General features: G+C 35.8%; 2 protein-coding genes across 3 annotated transcripts in view; one reads left to right on the forward strand and one right to left on the reverse strand.

The window, feature by feature from the left end:
• The first annotated feature begins 517 nt into the window (after positions 1–517).
• Positions 518–16,062, forward strand: LOC139135897 (ileal sodium/bile acid cotransporter-like). Its single transcript, XM_070703673.1, has 4 exons — positions 518–782; positions 10,108–10,474; positions 12,521–12,731; positions 13,337–16,062. Exons 2-4 carry the CDS (start codon positions 10,113–10,115, stop codon positions 13,886–13,888), a joined length of 1,125 nt encoding a protein of 374 aa, XP_070559774.1. The 5' UTR covers positions 518–782; positions 10,108–10,112; the 3' UTR covers positions 13,889–16,062.
• Positions 16,063–17,250: 1,188 nt separating this feature from the next.
• The window catches only part of LOC139135896 (cAMP-dependent protein kinase type II regulatory subunit-like), a 71,974-nt gene continuing 66,382 nt past the window's right edge, over positions 17,251–22,842 (reverse strand). For both annotated transcript variants that reach the window (XM_070703672.1, XM_070703671.1), the window contains 2 exons: positions 22,447–22,518; positions 17,251–22,181 (listed from right to left, as the gene is read on the reverse strand). In XM_070703672.1, the coding sequence (XP_070559773.1) occupies positions 22,048–22,181; positions 22,447–22,518 (206 nt within the window). In that variant the 3' untranslated portion in view covers positions 17,251–22,047. The remainder of the gene's footprint in view (positions 22,182–22,446; positions 22,519–22,842) is intronic.

The raw sequence follows: 22,842 nt of genomic DNA on the forward strand, positions 1-22,842 counted from the left end.
CCACTGTTCCGCTATTGATCCTGCCTAGTCAGAGTGGACACGTGCAAAATCTTGAAAAGTCAAGCCATTATAGCAGAATGCAAAAAAAACCATGGTAAGGCATTAAATATTTAACTAAGTTTTGTGTTAATATATACAGACATTGCGCAGACAATCGGCCCAATCTGGGGATATGCCCTTTAAGAGTGCCAACGTTCCATTGGGCAAGGTGTTCTTACAATTAGGACAGTCTGACATTCCAAGGCTTCAATCTAAGCTATGGCTCCATTCAGCTCGATGACCTTCGCCACGAGCCCCCATGGAGCCTTGGCAAGAAAGCTTCGAAAGTTCAGTTGTGCTCAGCCTGCATGAGAAGGACAATGGTTTCCGTTTTGGTTGGCATGCATTGAAAGGAAGTCAAAGTCTGTGTTTGCTCTTTAAGGTGATTGTTATATTCACAAATTTTATGCAAAAATTCTAAACGGAAAACAAAACCTTGACATTTATATAACCAAGAAAACCTTCCACTTTCAACCAGGACAAGGAGCAATTGAGAAAAAGAACGACGTTTTCAGGCACATGGAGTAAATAAAGTGAAGTAAACCGGAACACCCATTGAGTGACAGGGCATGCAACAATAGAAAGTATTTGAATCACACCCTAGGTACAAGCTGAGAAGTTATTTTCATTTATGGTAAGGTGAGGTGAGGTGAAGGTCTTAGACCAGTGACAATTTTCTGTGAGATCGAGCAGGGCATAACTCTAACATCTTCAGGACTACGTGATATAGCAGTTTCATACAGGTTGGTATGGTTTCTTTGTTTGATGTGTAAAATCTTCATTTGGCGCACGAACTAGGCTAGCATATCACTCTGTCCCGCTTTGGTCTATAGCATTTAGACTCCACCTGTACCCTCTCTGTTTTTCTGCCCGTTTATCTGTCCGTCCATCCGTTCTGTCTGTCTGTCTGTCTGTCTGTCTGTCTGTCTGTCTGTTTGTCTTGTGTGAATATACTGCCCAAACAGGACCAAAATTGATATGGCCGTGTAGGCTAATTAAGCCTCATATTAAGAAATATAGGTATCTTTTCAGGAAAAGAAACGTAGTCTTTTGGTCTATACTAAAATGGGAATATACTGTACCAAAGTTATTAGAATTGAATAACCTAAATTAAGTTCTACTATTCCATTTTCAAATTTTACAATTAAGCCTATAATGGGACAAATGATCTTTACTACGATGCATTGGCATCTCTCACTAGACACTGATGCTATTCTGATTTTTAGGTAACTTGATTATACTGTATCATCTTGTCAAAACTTTTGACTTGAGGACGCTACATTGCTGTGCTAACAGCTGATTAGCGGTCATGAAATGCTTCTTTTACCCGTTTTTATATCCATTTGAATAACCTTATGGGAAGTATTTCCTACGTTACTTTGACAAACACACTCGGCAGACTTTTTAGCGCCGGTGTTGAATCAGAACGAGCGTTTTTCTGTTGGACCCAGCATCAGGTACAGTCCCTCCATCCGAGGGGCTGTGCACCAGGTAAGACATGGCTGGTGGCATTTTATAACTAGGCTGGGCATAGAATACCCTTATTCATATTCAAAGTGGAGACAGCGGACCATAAACAATTATACGTTGGCCAAGCTCTTTTACCCTTGCGGTCATCGTCAACCTATGGATCTCTGATCTCCCAGACGAAAAAAGCCCTTCGGCCTTTTCTTAGAAAGATATATTTTCCAAACCAGAAATGGTTGACAAGCCATAGATGTTTGAACACTATAGAAAAATAATCTATGAAACATTTCAATCTTACAAGTAACGTTTACTCAATAATATGTAAAGAGCGAGACGGTTTACTTACATTTTTCGGGGAAAAACTGAGCTGGCAAACTGATAAGAAGTATAAAACTCGTACCATTACCGTTGATAATCCCATAAAAGCGAGCAACAAATGACAGTTGAAATTAACTAAGGAGTCTAGGGATTACTCGAGGTGATCCTAACGTGTGGCTATGAAGGCATTTCATGTTCACTTCGTTGTGGAATTTTTCTATGCAAAAGAGACAATCGGGATCAGGCTAAAGTCAAATTTTCAAATGGCATTGTCAAATGCAGACCAGTAGTGTTTTGATGACTTAGAAAACGGATAATTTCTTCTCAGGGATAAAATTAGAGAAATAGCTTACACTGCAATAAGTGTGCATCTTTGCCTCCTTTCAAATACTCCAATCCTAAAATTTCATTCCCTTCTAAATCTGTAGTTTATTTTGGCAGGCCCTGGAATTCTTCGTCCAGAACAGAGTAACATAGTCGCAGTGACAATGTGGCGTGTTTTGTGCGGTAACATGAGAGTTTCAAGTTACCAGATCAATTGCACAGGACATGCACAGGATAAAACATTAGATCATAAAATAGAATAGTCAATATGAAACGACATTTTTTAAAAGATTTTTTGACCAAGTAGAGCATGCCATCTTTTTTCGTAGAATTCAAGTTTCTTTATATCGTTCATTTACTTGGATATGTCTTGCAATAGCTGTGGGATCTACCTTAAGTTTCAAATTCTATCCAGTTCTGGTTTTTGCTAGAATTTGGTCTGTACCTCTAAGGTCATATATACATCCGTACTTTGATGGATTTGTTTTGATGTCAATCACGCCAATTTATAATACTACTGGTTCATTGCTCTCTGGCTGCTAGTACAAAACGTTGTATTGAATATTTAACATGAGAAAGTAAGAGATATTATGACAATGAAATAAAATCCCTAAGAGGACAAATTGTCAGACTGGTAACAACCATGTCGAATGTGTAACTCTTAAGTTAGATGTGTGACATTAGCTGATATTCAACCAGAAGTACGAAATGACAAATACTCGGTCAAAGAACTTATGCATTGTAAACTGCAAATCATTTTCTCACAATGTACGATTGGTAATGCAGAAACAATGTGGCTTATCCAGTCGGTGTTTGGTACACATTTCCACTTCAGAAGAAACTCGTGTGAGGTCTTAAAATAGCCCCTAAGTTCGGCTAATAATAGATTAAATTAACTTACTACAACAGAATTGCCGGTTGTCAATCTTGTGATTCACTACAATCAATTCAATGCTTCATGGATATGCTAAAAACAAATAATTGTAGCGTCGCTGCAACTTGAACATATGTCAGCATTCTATATCAGTGCTGTTCAGTGTCTAATCTTATCTGTGGGCATGACCATGGGGCAACAATGTGTATTTTGATTGACTTCGAAGAACCACTGAAACAGTGAAGCCAGTCATCTTGTTATTTTTGCGGAAGACGTACTCTCCAGGGACATTTTCAAAGTGTAAGAAGTTTATCAAACTTAAAATGAACCTCTGGTCATCCAATATGATTTTTGTCCATAATATGACATAACTATCCTGAAAGTACTCATACTTATTCAGCTCATCACAATTTGAACAGATATGGATGAGGTCACCTAAACGCGATCCTGAAAGAGAAATATAGGAAAAAAACTTACTTATGTTGTCAAAAATACCGAGTAAGGAAAGAGAAGATGTTGTACAAAGTGTACATATTCCTACGGCATTTATAAGTCATCTTTATGGCAATAGTCCTCTTTTTTATACGCAAAAACACCTGTAAAATAGGGTCTATACGCAAAAACACCTGTAAAATAGGGTCATGACTGCATGGAAATATATAAATCTTCCTTTCTTACTGCGCTTTAATTAGCCGAGAGCAATCCTTTACTTGAAGATAATCTTTCTCTCTTGCCTACCAGTCTTTAATACAGCTTGACATTTCCCGCTTCTTTCGTACATCGTAGGATGGAGGTATAAGCTCACATGTGGGAGGCACTGTGGACCGATGGTTAGGGACTCACTGTCAGAGGATGGTGAGTTCGAGACCCGGTTCAAGACCCGGTAGGTCCAGAGTAATCATCGTCGTAAACCACGCGCCTCTTTACGGCAACAGCTCAGCGCTACCCGCAAGAGCGGAGCGGAAATTATTGCTCTGGCTCGCGAGAATGAGAGTAATGGACTCACTGTCGGAGGACGGTGAGTTCGACACTCTAGCACGGTGTTGTGCCATAGAGTAAGGCACTTTACTCCTCAGTGCTCCACTAGGGGGTTAGTGGGTTATGCGTACCTCATCCTGTAATTGGGCTAAGGGAGCGTTCAGTTATTAAGGCCGGGGTGGGCCGGCAAAATCCAGGGGGGGGTCACCTTAAATTTGCAGTCACCTTTATTTTTCAAACAGCTCAGAGGGAGGTCACTTAATTTTCATAAGTATCCCTCCCGTCAAAAAGCAGTTTCACTGTTCAGAAATATTCTGGGAGATAAAAATGATTCTCTGCATGATTTCATTCTCTGAAGTCATTTAACTGAAAATCTGAACAAAAGTGTAATTATCTGTCACATGCACACCTTGACTTGGCAACTCTGGAGCTTGTCTTATTGTAGACCGAGCTCACTGAGGGCAAAGAACAATTCCTATTACTTACATATTAGAGATATAGCAAGTTTTGTCAGGGAAATTATTTAACAGTTACCCATAGACTACTAGCACCATGAAAAGTGAAATTATACTTTTAGGTGAAATTCCAATATCATAATTGTTGTCAACATCTGAACTTTCAAATACCCTATTTGAATCAAGTATATTTGTATCAATTATAAAACACCTATAAAAGCACAAATTAATTTACTTTAGCATTGTAAAAAAATTATTCATGGTTTTCTCATAGACTCCACTGTATAGTGAATCAAAATTTGGGTGAAATTCCAAATCCAATTTCTTGCACACATTTCAACCGTTTACCATCCTAGTCTAATTAAGTACTTTAAAATGAATTATCAAAAGTCTATAAATACACTGATTTAGATAGTTTTGTATTGGAAAAAAATTATTTATAGTTTCCTTATAGCTACCATGAATAGTGAATCAACATTTTGGTGAAATTCTAAAATATAATTTCTTGCACATCCATTTGTAACCATCCTAGTCTAATCAAGTACATTAATATTAATAATTGAGAGTACATAAATACACAGATATAACTAATTTGTATTGGGAAAAATTATTCATAGTTTCCCCATAAACTCCCATGAACAGTGAATCTACATTTTGGTGAAATTCCAAAATCCAATTTTTGTCGAACACATCCATTTGTTACCACCCTAGTCTAACCAAGCACATTAATATTAATAATCGAGAGTATATAAATACACAGATTTACCTATATTTGTAGCGGAAAAAAATATTCATAGTTTCCATGTATAGTGAATGAACATTTTCAGTGATATTCAAAAATCAGATTTCTTGTACACATAATATGCACCTTTGATCATCATATTCTAATCAAGTACAATTATGTTAATTATCCAACGTCTAAATATGCTCAAGTATAGCAAGTTTTCCATTGGAAAAAATTATTCCCAATTTTATTATAGACTCCCATATATACTGGATGAACATTTTTAGTGAAATTCTAATGTCAAATTTTTTTTCCACATACCAGTTGTAACAACCCTATTCCAATTAAGTACATATTATGTCAATTATCAAATATCTATAAATGCATAGATATAGTTTTGTATTGAAAAATTATAGTCTCATAGACTACCATGTATAGTGAATCAACATTATCAACAGTTGATAATCAATTAAATCCAAATATCAAAATTTTGTACACACATGCTTGCACAAAAATATTGCGATCCACCTGTAATTTCTGTTCAATCCCTTTGATGGGTAATTTCTGAATTACAGCAAGTCAGAAGGGGAAATTTGAACATCAACACCTTGTCAGTTTGTAAGGAAAGTCATTTGAAATATCTGAGAATCTTTTATTTTATTCCATCGCCCCCCCCCCTAGAGGTGTTTGTGTGTGCAGCTTTACTCAAGCAATGTGGGGGATGAACTGTGAACTGGGATAGTACCCATACCTCTGAAAGCATAAGTGCCAACTTTAGCTTTCCGCCTGACCTGGTACGACTCTCAAAAGAATGGAGCATCGTTATATATATATATATATATATATATATATATATATATATATATATATATATATATATATATATATATATATATATATATATATATATATATATATATATATATATTAGCCCTTGCTATGTTTGACAAACGGTCTTCTATTCACATGAATAGAGACCAGTCTGATGAAAGGTGGAACTGAAAGAAAATATATCGACTGCTTCACCTTGAACTTTCCCAAGAAAGTTTCGACAGATCCTTTGAATAAGAATATGGTGGTAATTGCTCCTGAATACATGTGTCCATAAGGCAGTCTTAGTTCGTGTTCATAGACGTCACTTCTAATTGTTATCAACCTACTTAGATAACTTTCTGCCTGCATGCCTATTATCTGTCTAGCGTCTCACTCACTGACCCTCACCCTCCCTATCCAGACTGCATTCATGTGACACTTTGGGTTAACCCTTTCAGTGCTGTAATTTTTCCCACCAAAATTTTAGTGCAACATTTTACCGATTTTTATGAATCTTTCAGTAATTTTTGTGATAATTTTGGACCGAATGGATATCACTTTTTGATGTATACAGTTTCTTATCAAAATTTTGGCAAAAATCTGAAAAAAATTGACAGGGGTACATTGTATAAAGATGGCAAAAATTGACTTTGGCGCTCAAAGTCAGGTGTTGTTCCACGTACGGTTGTTTGCTTTTGTTTCACCATTCAAATTAGTTTACACAGTAAACTATACAGAGGACAATACTTTCATGACCTGTATGTCAGTTTGACATAGGTGGTACCAAACTAATCAAAACCTCATGTACATTTCCTCGGTCGAATGGATGATGCATGGCTGTGTTACTCTTCTTGGTGACGTCAATGAAATGCCCTTCTCTGCATTGAAAGAATAAAACTCTGAGGTCACTTAATGGAATTAGCAATTAGATAACCGTATGATCAAAATATGATTTTAGGGTAACTGGGAAGCTATAAATATATTTGAGAAGAGGTGAGCTCATAGACATGAAGCAAGATGACAGCTCCTACATTGATTTTGATAGCCTAGATTCCTCTCCCGTCCGCTTGCCTCCGTACCTCCGTCCCGGTAGTGGGGACGGAGGTACGGAGGCAAGCGGACGGGAGAGGAATCTAGGCTATGATTTTGATTACTGTGGATATTTCAATACAAAGCAGATCATAGGTATAATTCCTTAAAAGTGACAAATATTAGGCAGAATTTTCAAAAAGTAAAAATATGGCCCTTTTGGAGAAACTTCCCATAACTGTCCAGATATAAAGTTTTTGTTGTAGTTGTTGTTTGTGAAAGAAACAGTATTCACGTAACTTTTATACTTTCTTTTTATAGCTTTATTTCTGCACAATCTTTATTGTATTTTATGATCAAGGTCCTAACAGGGGAGACCCTAACAGGCAAACAATTTCAATGAAGACTTCTAACACCAGGGATCCATTAGGGAATGTCCGCTACAGACTGAGACGTTGTAATACTCTCATCTGTCTTCTTTTTCATCTACCGAGGTTTTTGGAAATGACAGGAAATTTACAATGCAGTGATAAGTAACTGTTAAATTACTAACTCTTTCTGTCAAAAAAAGATTATAATAAAGTCGTAAACGGCGGTTTGGTAGATACTTTAGAAAATTGCAGGTTTTTATGATGTCAACAAATTACATAGAGATGCAGCTGTGATGTCTTTGGAGAAGCATAAAGCTTTGTACCTTTCAAAGTGAAATTGTACGTTTGATTTTCGTTGATTCATGTATAATGAATAACGATCAATTTTTTCATCAGATGTGGAAACTGAATCGAATTTCAGGTATATGTTGTTAGGATGTTTTCGATGGCAGTAGTTTTGTATTGTTTTGACCTCATGACATCACTGCTGTACAATCCTACTTAACGCATAAGACAGGTCAGAGGTCACATGGTGCATCATCAATCGCTAGAAAAGGACCCTATAGGTTGCCCTTTGACCAAATGCACCCCGCTTATAATGTACTGGCACCTTCAGGCTGAGATTTATAAACCTGAAAAATTTGCTGTGTATCGTAATGTAAATCAGTCATTGATTTGCATTTGGCGATCAAGTAAAACTCTGTAAGATTGAGAAGGTCAACTATAGTCTCACAAATTACCATAAGTCAACCAATGATCATGATAATATGATAAACGCAATTATAGAACACTCTTAGTTGGCATGCGTGCAAGTATAGTTTGCTCTCATGAGGTCTGGCTTAATTCGCTCCAGTGCACATACATACTGAGCCACAGGAATGCATGTACACGCACCTACGAGGCCAATAACAGCATCACTGACGCGGCGCTGATATATAAAAATTGGCACAGAGCATTAAATCCTCTGTATTTATCAAATCAAATGCCCCTGAAGCGAGATTTTCTGTTATTCATTTGAATCATGGACGTAAAAAATAGATCAGATCAGATCATTATATCGTTGTCATTTTTATAAAAACTTGAAGGTCAGAATTGGGTGCCTTTTAGTTACCGTTATGGTCATTGTAATGTTATGTCTTCAATATATGCATGTGTGCATGTGAATGCATGTATGCAATTATTTCAGTTTCATTTTTGTTCTATGATGACAAAATGGTATCTCATCCTTCAATACATTGGGTCGATTAATTAAAAAGGTGATCTATACACTTCTAAAGCATTCCATGGCATCTTCTTTTCCTACGGCATTCTATCGAAAATGGGAACAAAACTAAATAAACTTCAATGGAACTTCTGTAGAATATCTATACAGAATTATATAGAGTCTTGTTTTATATATAATTCTTTAGGAATAGGACTCAAATTGTAAATCTTTTTGTGAGGGTTGAGACTGGTAGGTATACTAAAGCGGATCAACTTGTGAAGTTACAAATAATTCTCTTATGCATATAAAACTATTATTATTATTATTATTATTATTATTATTATTATTATTATTATTATTATTAATCTTTATTTAAACTCGATAACTCCATAAAAGAAACACCTCTTTTCGTGGAGGTCGAATAGACGAAAGAAAATCATATTACACTTTACAGCACAAACATGAAAACAACAAAAAACACAGAAGTACAAATATAAAAAAAAACTACGAAAAGGCATCAGACAAGTAAGTATTGTACAAAAAGTTGTTACAAGATTTCTTAAAACTAGTCAGTGACTCAGAGTCCCTCATTGAATTGGGGAGATTGTTATATTCATCCACACCCGCAACTGACAAGGTGTTCTGATAAATTAAGGAGGTTCTGATTGGAAGAACGAAGTGGTCTGGAAGGGATATAATTATTGAACATACTGGTTATGTAATCAGGGGTTAGATTGTGAGTTGCTCTGTAAATTTGGGCCATACGGTTACAACGGAGTTTCAGGTTAATAGGCAGCCAATGAAGCTGAGTATACATTTGATAAGTGGAAAGAGGCGGAACAGTGTCAATAAGTCTCATTGCACGTCTCTGTAGACGCTCCAATGCATAGATATTGCTACTGGAAGTAAAGCTCCAAATATTAGAACAGTAATTGATGTGTGGTGAGATGAAACAATAATAAAATAGCTTGCGTGAGTGGAGAGGAAGAAATTTCGTGCCAAAAGAAACAATTTGGAATTGATTTTGCTTTCAATGGTTGAAATGTGTTCACACCAGTCTAGGTTATTAGAAAAAGTGACCCCTTATAGTTTATATATTTATATAATTATAGTTGAGGATATGTAGGTAACACGATTGGAACTAATAATTTGGGATAATTGAATGTTGAAGTAATGTAAATTTAATCTACAAATGTAATCTCATCTGCTTTTCTTTTTACGTTACACACTTGATTTTATGAGTAGTTTGCAATGTTGCAACATTCAGCTATACGGCACCTAACACTTTTGAGAAATTTGAAAAATATGAAAATCCAATTATCCCAAATTAGTTCCAATCGTGTTGAAGCTCTTTCTGGTTAGCACGTATCAATTACCCAGGATGCAACCTGATTTATTGGTATTGTGTGGTCTCAATGCTTAGTTTGAAATAATTCTGATACAAATATCAAATAACTTAGAACTACAAACACACACTGTCACGCGAAAATAAACATTTTTCTCTCTTTCAGTCATCATGGACACCACTACCATGGAGGCTGCCCTCAACGACAGTAATGAAACTGCCGGACACATCCCTCCAAAAGCTCTCATCATAGCCAACCAGGTCAATATAAACACCCTCCTTGTCTTGATTATGTTGGCAATGGGATGTACGATGACCGTGCAAGACATAAAACAAATTCTGGTCAAACCTGTCGCCATCACTGTGGGGGCGCTGTGCCAATTCGGCATAATGCCTACCTTGGGATTTGCTTACGCTCATCTCTTCAAGCTATCACCAAATATGGCCATTGGTACTGTCATTATTTCCTGCTGTCCTGGTGGACTGGCATCGAACTTCTTCACGTACTGGACAGAAGGTGACATCACACTGAGGTAAATTTAACTTATAATCAAGATATATGTGAATCATAAAGACGTATCCCATGGATTAAGGGGATTAAGACACAATTGATTAGAAAACTTTTTTACTAACCATGCATTGGTATTTCAAGCAATATGATTATTTGCTCTGCAAATTAAACCTAAAGTTCACCTTAATTCATATCTCTCCCATAAACCAACTTTATCCCTGAAGGAAGCACAGTGGCTTTTATACACTTTGTCTAAAACTGCAAAAAATCCAATTGTTATGTTTGTGATTAAGGGAGCCATCATTATTTATGGCATGGGGTCACTCAAAAATTGAAAGCTACAATGGGGTTTGCTCAAAATGTGGAGAGAAAGAGGGTTACTCACTTTTTGATGTAAAATATATTGAAACACCTCTCAGTTTGCACCATTGCACACATCAATTTCTCAAAATTTTAGATGCGAGAGAAGGGTGTGGGGTGGCATGTTCTAATAGTTTTACTGGTAAACAACAAATTGAAACACCACTCAGATTACACCAAACTGCACCATTGCAAACATCATATCTCAAATTTTTCACAGTATGTAGTACAAAACTTAACTGTCGTGAATTCATCCTCTATTATCTCAGAAACATATATTTTAATTGACTTCAGTTCAAAAACAATTTTGACATTTAACCATATCATATCCAGGCTTTTCATAATAAGCTGGCAGCTGGAGAAATTGCACGTCTGGCAAGGTTGCAAACAAATAATGAATTGATTAAAAAAATACTGAGTCTGACTAATGGTCCTCGTATTTACAAAAATGCAAGATTTTGCAAATGACACTAGAAGGTCGTAGATTTTTCAGTCCTGCACATTCTTTGGTCTTCAATCTCTAGCAAACTGAGAACTGTTTTTTATAAAATGTATTATCATACATGTATGTACCTTCCCACTGTTGAGATTGTAAACTATTTTGATAACCTCAATAAAAAACTTGATAAAAAATGTATTATCATTGTTCACTTGTGCAAAATATGTAATAAAAATATCAGTGTTCAATGTCATTTTCAAACAGTTTTACCAAGTGCAAAATAAATTGAAACACTTCTCAGATTGCACCTTAAATACATCAATTTCTCAAAATTTTTGATGCTAGAGGAGTGTGCTGACAGTTTTACTTAGTGGAAAAACAAATCAAAAACACCTCTCAGATTGCACCAGACTGCAACATTGCACACATCAATTTCTCAAAATTTTCCACACAAGATGGCGGACATCCCTTCTTACACTTTCCCCTTCAGCCTCTTGCCTCTTCTTCCCCGTGTACTCAAATGCTCTCCAGTCAGATACCCTAGTGAAAATCTTGTCATGCTACCCATCCATATGGTTGAATACTTATCATGTGAGTTTATATCTGTATTTTGTCGCGACTTAGAATTTCATTATGTTAGTTTTACCTTTTCCAACTGTCATAATGATAATCTAGATAACCAGTGATAATCTAGCAGGGTACACCAGCATTTGGAAGGTCTTTACAATTGCTGTATTTTTATAAATTTTACAAATAACTATGTTGATATTTAACTTTTCTAAGTGGGGGGAGGGTCAGTCGTAATTTCTGTGTTAGAGAGGGGTTACTTGAAATGTCAGAGTTTTGGATGAAATGCCCCCATAAACAATGACGACTCCCTTACGAGACTTCCAGTTGCTAAGATTTGGCTGTTATGATATAACTTTGTTTTCCCTTAATTTCATTGACTGCAATAGAATAGTGTTTTGTATGTTGGCCTCTGCGCTAGGTGATTGGGTGCCGTGCATTGTGGGTTCAAGCTTGGTTGAAACCATGGTATTCTTAAATACAAGTTTTGTGGTTATGTTTGCCTCAATTCATCAACATTACTTTAATTACATAATATTATACTTATTTCACCCATCTCTGGGGATCATATCCGGGATATCCCCAGATCTACTTGAAAGCTGCATATTGGAATGTCACTGCAATAACTGAAATTTTAAACCAGACTTAATTTTGTTTTGTCATCATTTCAGTGACTAATTCTTAATTCCTCTTTCCTTCCAGTGTGTGCATGACGACTGCTTCCAACATTCTGGGAATTGGAATGATGCCATGGTGTATATATCTCTATTCCCAAAGCTGGGCCAATCTGTCCACGACAATTTTGCCTCCAGCTCGTGATATTGTTATTTCCTTGCTCATCTTGTTGATCCCTGCTGCCATAGGCATGCTGATTCGATGGAAACATCCAAAATTTGCTATCAAGTTTGCCTTTGTAAGTTTTTTTTCTGAAACAACTATAGATGTATAGCAAAGGAAGATGAGAAAAAAATATATTTGGCAGTTTCAAATATATACATGCAAGTGTGCCCTTACCAAAATCTGTGTACATCAAATTTGCATCGGTATATCAATGTGAAATCTCTTTTTTAACCCTTTCACCCCCAGTTCCCTGTATACAGGTCCAACTTTACCATAGAAAACAATGGATTTCGGACATACCATGGTGGTGAAAGGGTTAAAAGGTGAATCACCTTTGATCAGCTAGCTGATGTATAAATGACGTAGTACGTATTTACAAAATATTTATGAGTACATTTATGAGTTTTTTTCAAATGATCATACACAAATTTGGCATATGAAATAGTAACAAATAACGTATATACATGTATGCATATGAGAGCTAGGGTATACCAAACATTGTATGCAAAAAAACCTGGAACACAAATGACTGTTGATTCCTCAACTTCCATACACATATTGTATGTATATGCAGCATATATAATTGAATTCACTGTATGTATATTGGTACTAATGCACAATACTCATCAGTAAGAACCTACTACCCCGCTGTCACATGTACCTTTGATTCCTTTTCAGGGACTGAATCTGTTCATGAACGTTGGTTTTATTATCTTTGTTGTACTTAATGTCCTTGCGTTCCTCCCAACCTTCCAGTCATCATGGCGTCCATATGCAGTGGCCTCACTGTACCCATTTACAGCATTTGCAGCAGGCTACTTTATCGCGTGGATCTTCAGACGGAATAAGCATCAATGCCGCACCATCGCTTTCGAGACGGGCATCCAGAACAGCGCCCTCGCACTCAGCCTTATCAATCTGCTCATCTTGCAAAATGAAGGTGCCAGCGGTCGCCTGTCTGAAATGATCATTGTGCCTATGCTGCATGGCATTCTGGCACTGGCGGAAGGCTTCCTCATTATTGGTGTGTACTGGTTCTACAAGAAAGTCATCCTTAAAGAAGAGGGATTTTTGAAAGAGCACAAAGAAAGAATGGCAAAAGCCAGACTTGATGAATTTAAACCTGCAAAGATGAAATATGATACTGATTTCATGGATCCAGCCAAGACAGCACAAATGGAAGATAAAGATGCACAGACTGATTTCCCAGATGATGGTTACTACTACTGAGTGTGATCAACAGTTCAATTGTGGTATATAATTTAGTTGGATGTTGATGCAAAAAAAAAGCATAAAAGATAAATATATAGTAGCGTCAAAATTCTGCTGATGTGCAGCATTGAATAAGCTTTCTCTGATTGGTCCATTGTCACTATTCACAGTGACTTAGGGAGTCTATTTGTATTGTTTTAATTATATTGGTGAGATTCAGCTACCCAATTGGATAACAGCTTATTCAATGCTGCACATTAGCCCTCAAAATTTAGTGGTACTGTTGTGTTTCATGCAATGATAACTGGTAAAATTTTTAGTCATGAAGTGTACAATTTACTCAACAGGTTTTACATTTAGATCTCTCATCTTTTACTTTTCGCAAAATTTAAAATGTACACCCCAGGATTACTTTTTTAACATTTCGCACCATAAATATGTGATTGCCATGTAACAACATTTCGATTTCAATTTATAATATCAAATAGCATCATGGGATATATGTGTACTAGCTTGATACATTGCACCACGGACACATTAAAGTTTATCAAATTACATCATTTATTCGAGATCAGAAAAAAAATAATTTACTGACACTTCTGTGTAGGTTTTTGTTTAACTCAACCCAGCTGCAGTCATGTATATTTATCAGTTCAGTTCAGTTTGGTTGGATTCAAATTATCTTGCGATGATGGCATCCCATATCAATACAATATTGCTATACATATATAATTCTATATTAATAGTCGCGCCAGTGGCTTACTGACTACGCATGCGCTTATTCATAATATACTATGCGAGTAACCGGAAGTGTACCCTTCTTTCTCATTGGGCGCCGCCATGTTTTGTTTTTTTTTGAGTACTCGTAAATAAACAAATACGAAACAAATTATTATGATATAACATGCCTTTTATAAAATATACCTCTTTTATTAGCCAGTAAATGTTATTATACACCTTGTCGCTGATACAAAGTATCGTTGATACAGATAAACGGAGAAAACTGTCGTGCATATGAACGGGGGCATACGCAAAGAATGCTGGGATTGAATTATAGAAGAGCGCCCCCTGTGTCAATAATTAGATTCAAAAATTGCAAGTTTTAGACGGAACGCTATAGTTTTCAGCTTGCAAGTGGAAGGTGGGCAGTGCGGTTACCATTGCAATGATAATTATTGCATAATACGTCCCTTGTTTAACGCCATAGGCTGTTATCATTGTAAAAATTGCCAATTTTTGTCCAAAATTTTTACACGCTACAGAAAATCTATACCTGCCCTGCTGCAGGGTTTGACGTCGTGTAAGTACGTGAACTGCTTTCATCAGAGGGAAACTGGGCATAGTTGTCATATAAACGTTTATGAAGTAACAATTACAGTTTATCATGAATCAATACAAATAACATTGCCAATCTTAACCCCTGGCGCGACACCAAGGGCTGAGCCCTATATAATATTATACAATATTACTCTTGGAGTATGCTACAAGGTCAGGTAGGGAGTTCCACTCTTATGACAGTGAGACAGAGTATTGCAAATGTCAACGCTGGGATGCTTTCTTTCACAGCTTCTCAGAATGACTTGTTGATTTAGACAAAAACCAATCTAATATTGATGAGCATTCCTCAATGACTTTCTAAATCTGTACATTTCTATCATATGTCACCTCTCACACAAGGAGTTCCCAAAGTAGGGCTTCTACTGTCAGCAGTTATGTACCATCTCAGATTATCATGAAGGAATTAGCAGCACAATTGATTTTGCAGAATTGCCACTTCCCTTGTAAATTATTAATGTATACTCATCTATTGACCTATAGTTTCCTATGAAACTTTGGATGAAACTTATGTATTTCAAAACTGTGTACAATACATTATAAGTTATGTATACCATATTTTACACAATTTTCAGGCTATTAAAGTAAGTGGGAAAAGTCAAATGAATTTGGGGCAATTTCTTTATCTAACCTTGGGTGGGAAATTATCTTGAAAAACTATCCGTTGATGTAAAGGAAAAAGGTGTATTTTTATTTCAAACTCAATGGTCAGGTTAATTATGTATGTGCTGCAACCTGTGACCTAGTTTTTATACATCTGTATATGGATTGTTGGCCCATATTTCTCCCGGGAATAATTTTAATACAATTGTGATGTGTGGATGTTTATATAATAAATATGATCTAACATGGTTCAATCGTTTCACTGCTAGAAATAGTATATACATGTGCCTTCGAATACACACAGAGTAGCATATGAGCTTCATGGGTGACAGTATGGTTTCCACAATAAGTTAAGTTGAATCTCATGGCCAGGATAATTTAGATATTGAAAGTTGGTCGGGTCAGCATGCATTGAACGCAAATCGTTTGCAAAAAAAAAAAAAGCCACAAGTGTTTCAAACCCTATGAATGTCAAGTCAAGTTTCGAGATTTTAAATTGTTTAAGTTTCAGCTTGGCCACAATCCAGGTTGCAGTATACGCCTGTAGTATCAAAGTGTGTCAGTTACCCAGATCATGCCAAGTATATGAATTCCTCTTCTGTATCAGCTTTCTTCGGATACAAATGAAAGACAATTATCATGATTTCACACTGTAAATTTAGTAACAGACTGATTAAAGAAAGAAATCACTGATATCATCATGTGATGCTTTTGAAAGCAAATAAGGCTTTCTTAGTGTTCTACCAGGCTGGTATGAATCCTGATTTCAGTTGGTCTTGCCTCCTTGACAAAGATGGTTCCCCGTAAAAAGGAATATTGTGAAGACATTTGTATGAAAATAACCTTGACAAGGCTTGTTCGGAATGTCAGTCAGTTGACAATAGCATAACAAGCATCTTTAATATATACATCAAAATATACATGTCCTCGTGGGAAATTTCAGTGCTCAATGCTAAAAGCAGAGCGTTATAAATAATAATAACAAATTACTTTAAGTACAAAGATATCATTACTTTGTACATGAGTTTGTTCTATGTTTTTAAATTCATACTGGCTTTTTTGGGCAAAAAGCCAGTGCTTTTGTTGAGACATGGCTAGAAATATATCTGCATGTTTGCATCACAAATAATTATCAGTAACCTTTCATCATTATAGTAGGTTTGGCCAAGACCCATGGTTATAAATGGTGATTGTGGACCTGTGGACCAGTTTACAGGTAATGAGGGTTGTACAGGGTAAGACACAGTAGATGAATGTTTCACTTGTATTTTGTCTTTCATATCTGTAATCAACTGCAAAAATTGATATTAAAGGTGTATAAATCAGAAACATCTTTACCCAGTGATGTTTTGCTGTTTGGGAACATCTTTGATACAGCTTCTGATAGTAATGGGGTAAACTGAAAAGATAAATCATACAATGGTTTTCAAGACAACAAGCAATTAATGTTTCATAAAAACTTTATTCAATTAAAATTGAGGCATACCTTGTTTCCTGTGATGATGCAAAGTCCTCTAATTATCAACATTTAATATTTTCAAATAGCCAACGACAGATGCAAAACACACATCCATCTGGTTTATCTTTGAAAGAAAAAAATTTTCAAACAATTTTACAGAATAATGTATCTTAACAGCTCAATAACAATTTTTTCTTATTTTTTCTTTTTGGAAGATTAAATTCCAAGATCTGAGTCAAAGCCACATTCAGAGTTTGCAGAGAAAAATATCTATTTAAGAATGCAAATTACAGGGTAGGAGTCCCTGTGATCGCTGTGTGTTACCTCATCATATCTGAGCACATCATAGCCTGTTCAAGGTCGATCCATCTCTCAGAGTTTGAATGGAAATTTTCCATGTGTTGCCTTTACTATTAAATACATGACAAGACATGACCATAACAAGGACAGGAAATGTGAAACTGCTTTTTCAGGGTACAACTTCCAATGTGGCAAAGTCTCAAGACCTATAATGCCTTTGAAATAAGGCCATAATTCCACTCAAAATTCACAATAGTATAACAATTTCTGAAGTTCATTGCCTCTGAAGTACAATATTTTGTGGCAGAAAGCCATTTGATTGTATATTATGTAAAAAACAACTACAATGACAACTTTTGTATTTAACCAGAACTTTTTCCATAACCTTGGAAAATCATACAGAACAGGTCACATTGACTTTTTCTCTCTCCATTCAAAGACAGCTGGTACAGGACAATGGTTAACAGAGGTTATATAAAAACAACTAATGATTGGTGCTCATCTGACTACTGGAGAACCAGGTCGGGGATTTCGCAGTCTGCAAGATGATGTACAAGAGGAAAAATGCACTGGCAGTATTGTGATAATGTTGGCTCCAAACTTGGCCATGGTTGACACTTACCACATTTGGAAAATGAAATGGAAGTACAGATGTTTAGTCTTACTTCACAAAGTCTGAGACAACTCATTTTTTTCACATAATATCACACTCCCATTGTTACCTTGGATACTATTTTGTCGGTTAAGAATCAAGAGCTGAGTTATTATGCAAAATAAGACTATTACATACTTGTGTATTGAAATGGATGTGGTATACATTACATTAAGTACAATATTCATTTCAAAATGAAGTGAATTTTTTTGACAACATCAAATTTAGCGATCAATTTCAAAAAAGTCCTCGTCCTTGGAATGCTCACAGGGTTTGAACTTTGCTTTACGGAGGTTACAAACAATTGCTACAAGGTACAACATGCATTGATGACAAAAAAGACACATTTAACATTGACGGCATCAAATTTCCTAACCTTAAACAAGACCTAAATTAACAATATTGATTGTGTGTACTGCATACTATACAATCTCTTTGACTGTGAACAAAGATATTTCATGCTGTACATGTAGGATGAAATCTCAGTTAGCTGGAGGTAGCATGGCAGGTTCATCACAAACCAGTAAAGTCTGAATTAGAATGCATGGATAGCTCATTGTCTGGCTGCTGATGAACTTGAACTGGTTGATTAACACTGTGGAGTACAATGAAAGGTAAAGATTTGGCAAAGAAACCTGATTAAGACTATTGTGGTTGCTGGAGCATAGGAAGATACCTGATCACCTCAGCTGTGAAATGTTTCTTTTTTTAAATTCTGAAACACCAACTAGTAACAGTAGGTACCATCAGCATTTGTATATTACAATGAATTCCTAGTCTGGAAAAGTACCTGTGAAAATACATAGTTCACCATGGTTATAAGCACCTGTTTGTGTTAAATATGGAGGTTACAAAAAAGCTGACGAAACTTCAGTATTAGGAAAATAAATGCAGAAGGCAAAAACGTTCTGTAAATTATTGTGACTAAAGTGACGTAGCTGCACTTGATCTGCCAGGAGTAATACCCATCTCTTGGTGCACCCCTGAACCATTGCCAACTACAACCAAGTTTGGTCAATAGAACACCAACTTATACAACAGGTAGAACTGATTATGAAAGTGAAACACTCTAATATACCCAGACTAGTGAAGCAGGACAGGAAATCTCTTATGGTAGCACTGGCTTCAACTTTGAAGTGACTGGTTTACATGAAGTAGTTGATTATCCCTGATGCTTGTATTACAGAGGTTTTATCAGACATTTTAGCGATGGCAAGGATGCATAATTTATTAAATGTGAATGAAAATGAAACACTGCTGAAAGGTTTACAATATGATGCAAAATTGTTTACTTCTCAAATAGGAGATATACATAGCCAGCAAAACAAAATTTCACCCACATCCAAGGTTAAAGGCCAGCCTTTGTTCACTGATAACAAAGCAAATATCTGACAAATATAATTAAAAGGGGAAAGTGGAAAAGTACAGCCCATGAAAGAAAACATAGGGAATGACCAAATATTTACAAATAGTAAGCCAAAGCCCAGTGGCATTGCACTTATCATTGTCATAGATATTCTCAATGAAGAACTGAAAACTGAAAAACATAAGATTGTGCTTTTACAGAACTGTACATTTTTATAAAATACAAATATTTGGCAATATTACTGGTAAACACCTAGACAGTCTAGTATGAAAATCTAAGAAGAGTCCCGCAGTAGTTGGAAACAATGCAGACTTAGGGGAAGGGTAATCTTTTACATATCTGTTCTACATACAGTAGTCTGCATCTATTTTAATTTGTTCTGCATACAAGATGTATTGTTCTCCTTGCTCAAATTGTTGAAGCATTTCGAAGTCACAACTCCACCCTGATCTTGTCAGGTACATCATGTATCATTTCTCAATGACACTTTCCTTCTCATGAAAAGAAGTACAGTTAATGCTCACAACAATCACAGAGATGTTGAGACAATCAGAGAGATAGCTGAGAGAAATTCAAACAAGAAAATTTCACTACTCTTCTAAAACCAGAATCATAACTTGAGATAAGTCCTGCCCCTAGTCAAAGCAAAAACACTATCAAAACACTACTCCATCTTTTGCAATCAATGTAAAGTGTTACAATTGAGTTTTCATTTTGGCTTTGCACTTGGAAGCATTTTGTGATCATTTTTACTTCATACTCTCCCACACTCACTCTTGCACTCTCTCTCCTGGTAAAAAATCAGTGTCAATGTTACTATGCTCAAAGTCAATCATATCTAATACACATATGCACATGTAACACGTGTATCTGGTCTTGTCAACAGTGAACAGACATCAAAGCTCCACTAGGGAGCCAAGCACTTTATTCTAAGATGCTTAGGCAAGTCAGGGTTGAACTAAAATTTTCAAAGAAATGCACATATGGTCTTTGAGGAGACTATGTGCTAACAAAAGAAATGACAAAAAAATAATTCATAAAAATCCTCAATGATACAAAGATTGTGTGGGACACCAATTTAGTCAGAAATACTTTGTCTCATACTCATTAAATTAAAAAAACATCCTAAGTACTAGTTCAACATGTTAAGATAGTCAAGCTTTAGATTGTGTTCATTAGTACAAAGTCATACTGAAATTATCAGCAGTTTTTTACAAGTTTGAATAAAGCTGAATGAAAACACCACCAAAGTTGCAAAGTTAACACAATCCAGCTAACGCTGGGCTCTAATTCTGAAAAGATCATCAGACAAACCATAAAAAAATCCATGAAACAAACTATTCCATTTTAGGACAAGTCTACAATGAAGACATGTCTGGGAACATGTAAACTGCATTTCAAAGAAATTAGGCAGGCAGTATCGTGAATTTTTCACCAAATGCAATGGTGATGACAAAATTCCAAAAATAAAGAAACAGAATACTTTGCAAAAAGTAACAACAATTCAATGATGTCTCTATAATCACCTACAAACCAATTACCATGGAAAGTTGAAAAGTTAATCCTGTTTTAGATTTTTGACTATTTCCATTTACTCAGGTACACTTGCACATTTATGTATCAGCACCAGCAAATGAAAAAAAAACCCCATTCAACCAATGAATTCATCTTCGTATCAAATAGTGAATTGATTGCACTTTGTTCTAGTTTCAGCTGGGACCAGACATACGCAAACACACTAGTAGCACAGATACAGTACACATACACAAAATTACATACCACACGCATTTTACATACAAACAGATGATGAATGCAGACTGATTTCAAAATGGAGAAAAAGCTTGTAATCTTGAGATGGAATAGTATGGGTTCAGAAGTTGGGCAGGTTATATGTTGTACACCGACTATCTTTACTTCGTTAATGTTATCATTATCATCTTGAAACAAACAAAATAAAAGTGTTTTCAGGAGAATGAACAATGTGAATTCAACATGGCACTGTTATCTCTTACAACTGCTGTTCTGGAAATAAATAATAATTCAGTATTTTTACACTAAACATCTACCCTAATTATAATACAGGTCTTACATTGCACTCAACGAGGACTGATTGTGCTCTGAGCAGTGCGTTAGGACTAACTTACAAAGAATATCTAATTCTACCAAGAGATTGGAGAGTCTATCTATCTCTTATCTTTATAAATAAAACAGAAAAATACTCAAACAACCAACAAAATACATATGTATAGGTCCTTGGGTACTTTATTGTCATGGAGAACTTAAAGCGGTGGTTTTGAAGAGAAGAACTTATGTACAGTTTGGGTGGTTTTTTGGTTTCTTTTTAGGTTTCATTTGTGTTGAGCAATGAAACTGTAAGTTAGTAAACAGCACAATTGGCTGATGTTATTTCAGATTGGCAGTTAGTCTTGCATCTATATCTTCTGCTTGTTATTGGTCTTCTCCTATGACCTTGCATCAGATAAGTCAATGCTTTTGCCGAACAGCTTGACTAATTGGTCTTCATAGTTACTGATGTTTCTCTTCATGACGTCCATACATGGACCCAGGAGCCTCTCAAAGGCAGCCACATCAATGACTAAAACAAAGTCAAGAATTTGACACTGTGACTACAGTTTTTCTTCTTTTTCAGTCTTTTATAAAAAAACTTATTTTGAAAGATCCATGAGCTGCATCTCTGTGTAATTTTAGCACCAATTTTTTTTTTTCATATTCTCCGAATTCTGCCAATTTGCTGAGACAAAGTTATCTGATCACAGCCTTGAAAATGGAATGCTAGGCGATAACTTCAACATGTGTTCAAGTTAAAAAAACACCAAATACAGAACTTATGTTCTACTCACATGCACATTTTGTGTTTGGAGCTGCTGCATAGGCTGATGCTGCTCTTGGTTTGTGTGTGACCAATGCTAATTCTGAGGAATAAAAAAATAATGATCAGTTTACTCCCACTCATTTCCCATTTTCATAAGAGAGAATCTTCTGACTGCAATCTCTTTATTCTGATTTGTTTGTTACTATGTTTTGACATACACCAATCTGTTATCAACTTCAGATATAAAACTGACTTTTTGAAACCAAAGTCATTTAATTTTGATTGATTGATTGATTGATTGGTTAAATTGATGATACATTAGTTGATTAGCTAGCTAATTACAATGATCACGTGGTTGTAGGTAATCCATTGAAAAGGTTATATATTGACAATATGATATTATGAGTGAAATTTTCTATTCTTT

This window comes from Ptychodera flava, chromosome 6, assembly GCF_041260155.1.
Source record: "Ptychodera flava strain L36383 chromosome 6, AS_Pfla_20210202, whole genome shotgun sequence".
Lineage (NCBI taxonomy): Eukaryota > Metazoa > Hemichordata > Enteropneusta > Ptychoderidae > Ptychodera > Ptychodera flava.

What these genes read in the sequence shown, in the direction of transcription:
- LOC139135897 (XM_070703673.1), top strand. Translation starts at nt 10,113, where the DNA reads ATGGACACCACTACCATGGAGGCTGCCCTCAACGACAGTAATGAAACT. An exon ending in GAAGGTGACATCACACTGAG is followed by an intron (nt 10,475 to 12,520) that starts GTAAATTTAACT and finishes CTTTCCTTCCAG; the next exon opens with TGTGTGCATGACGACTGCTT. An exon ending in TTGCTATCAAGTTTGCCTTT is followed by an intron (nt 12,732 to 13,336) that starts GTAAGTTTTTTT and finishes ATTCCTTTTCAG; the next exon opens with GGACTGAATCTGTTCATGAA.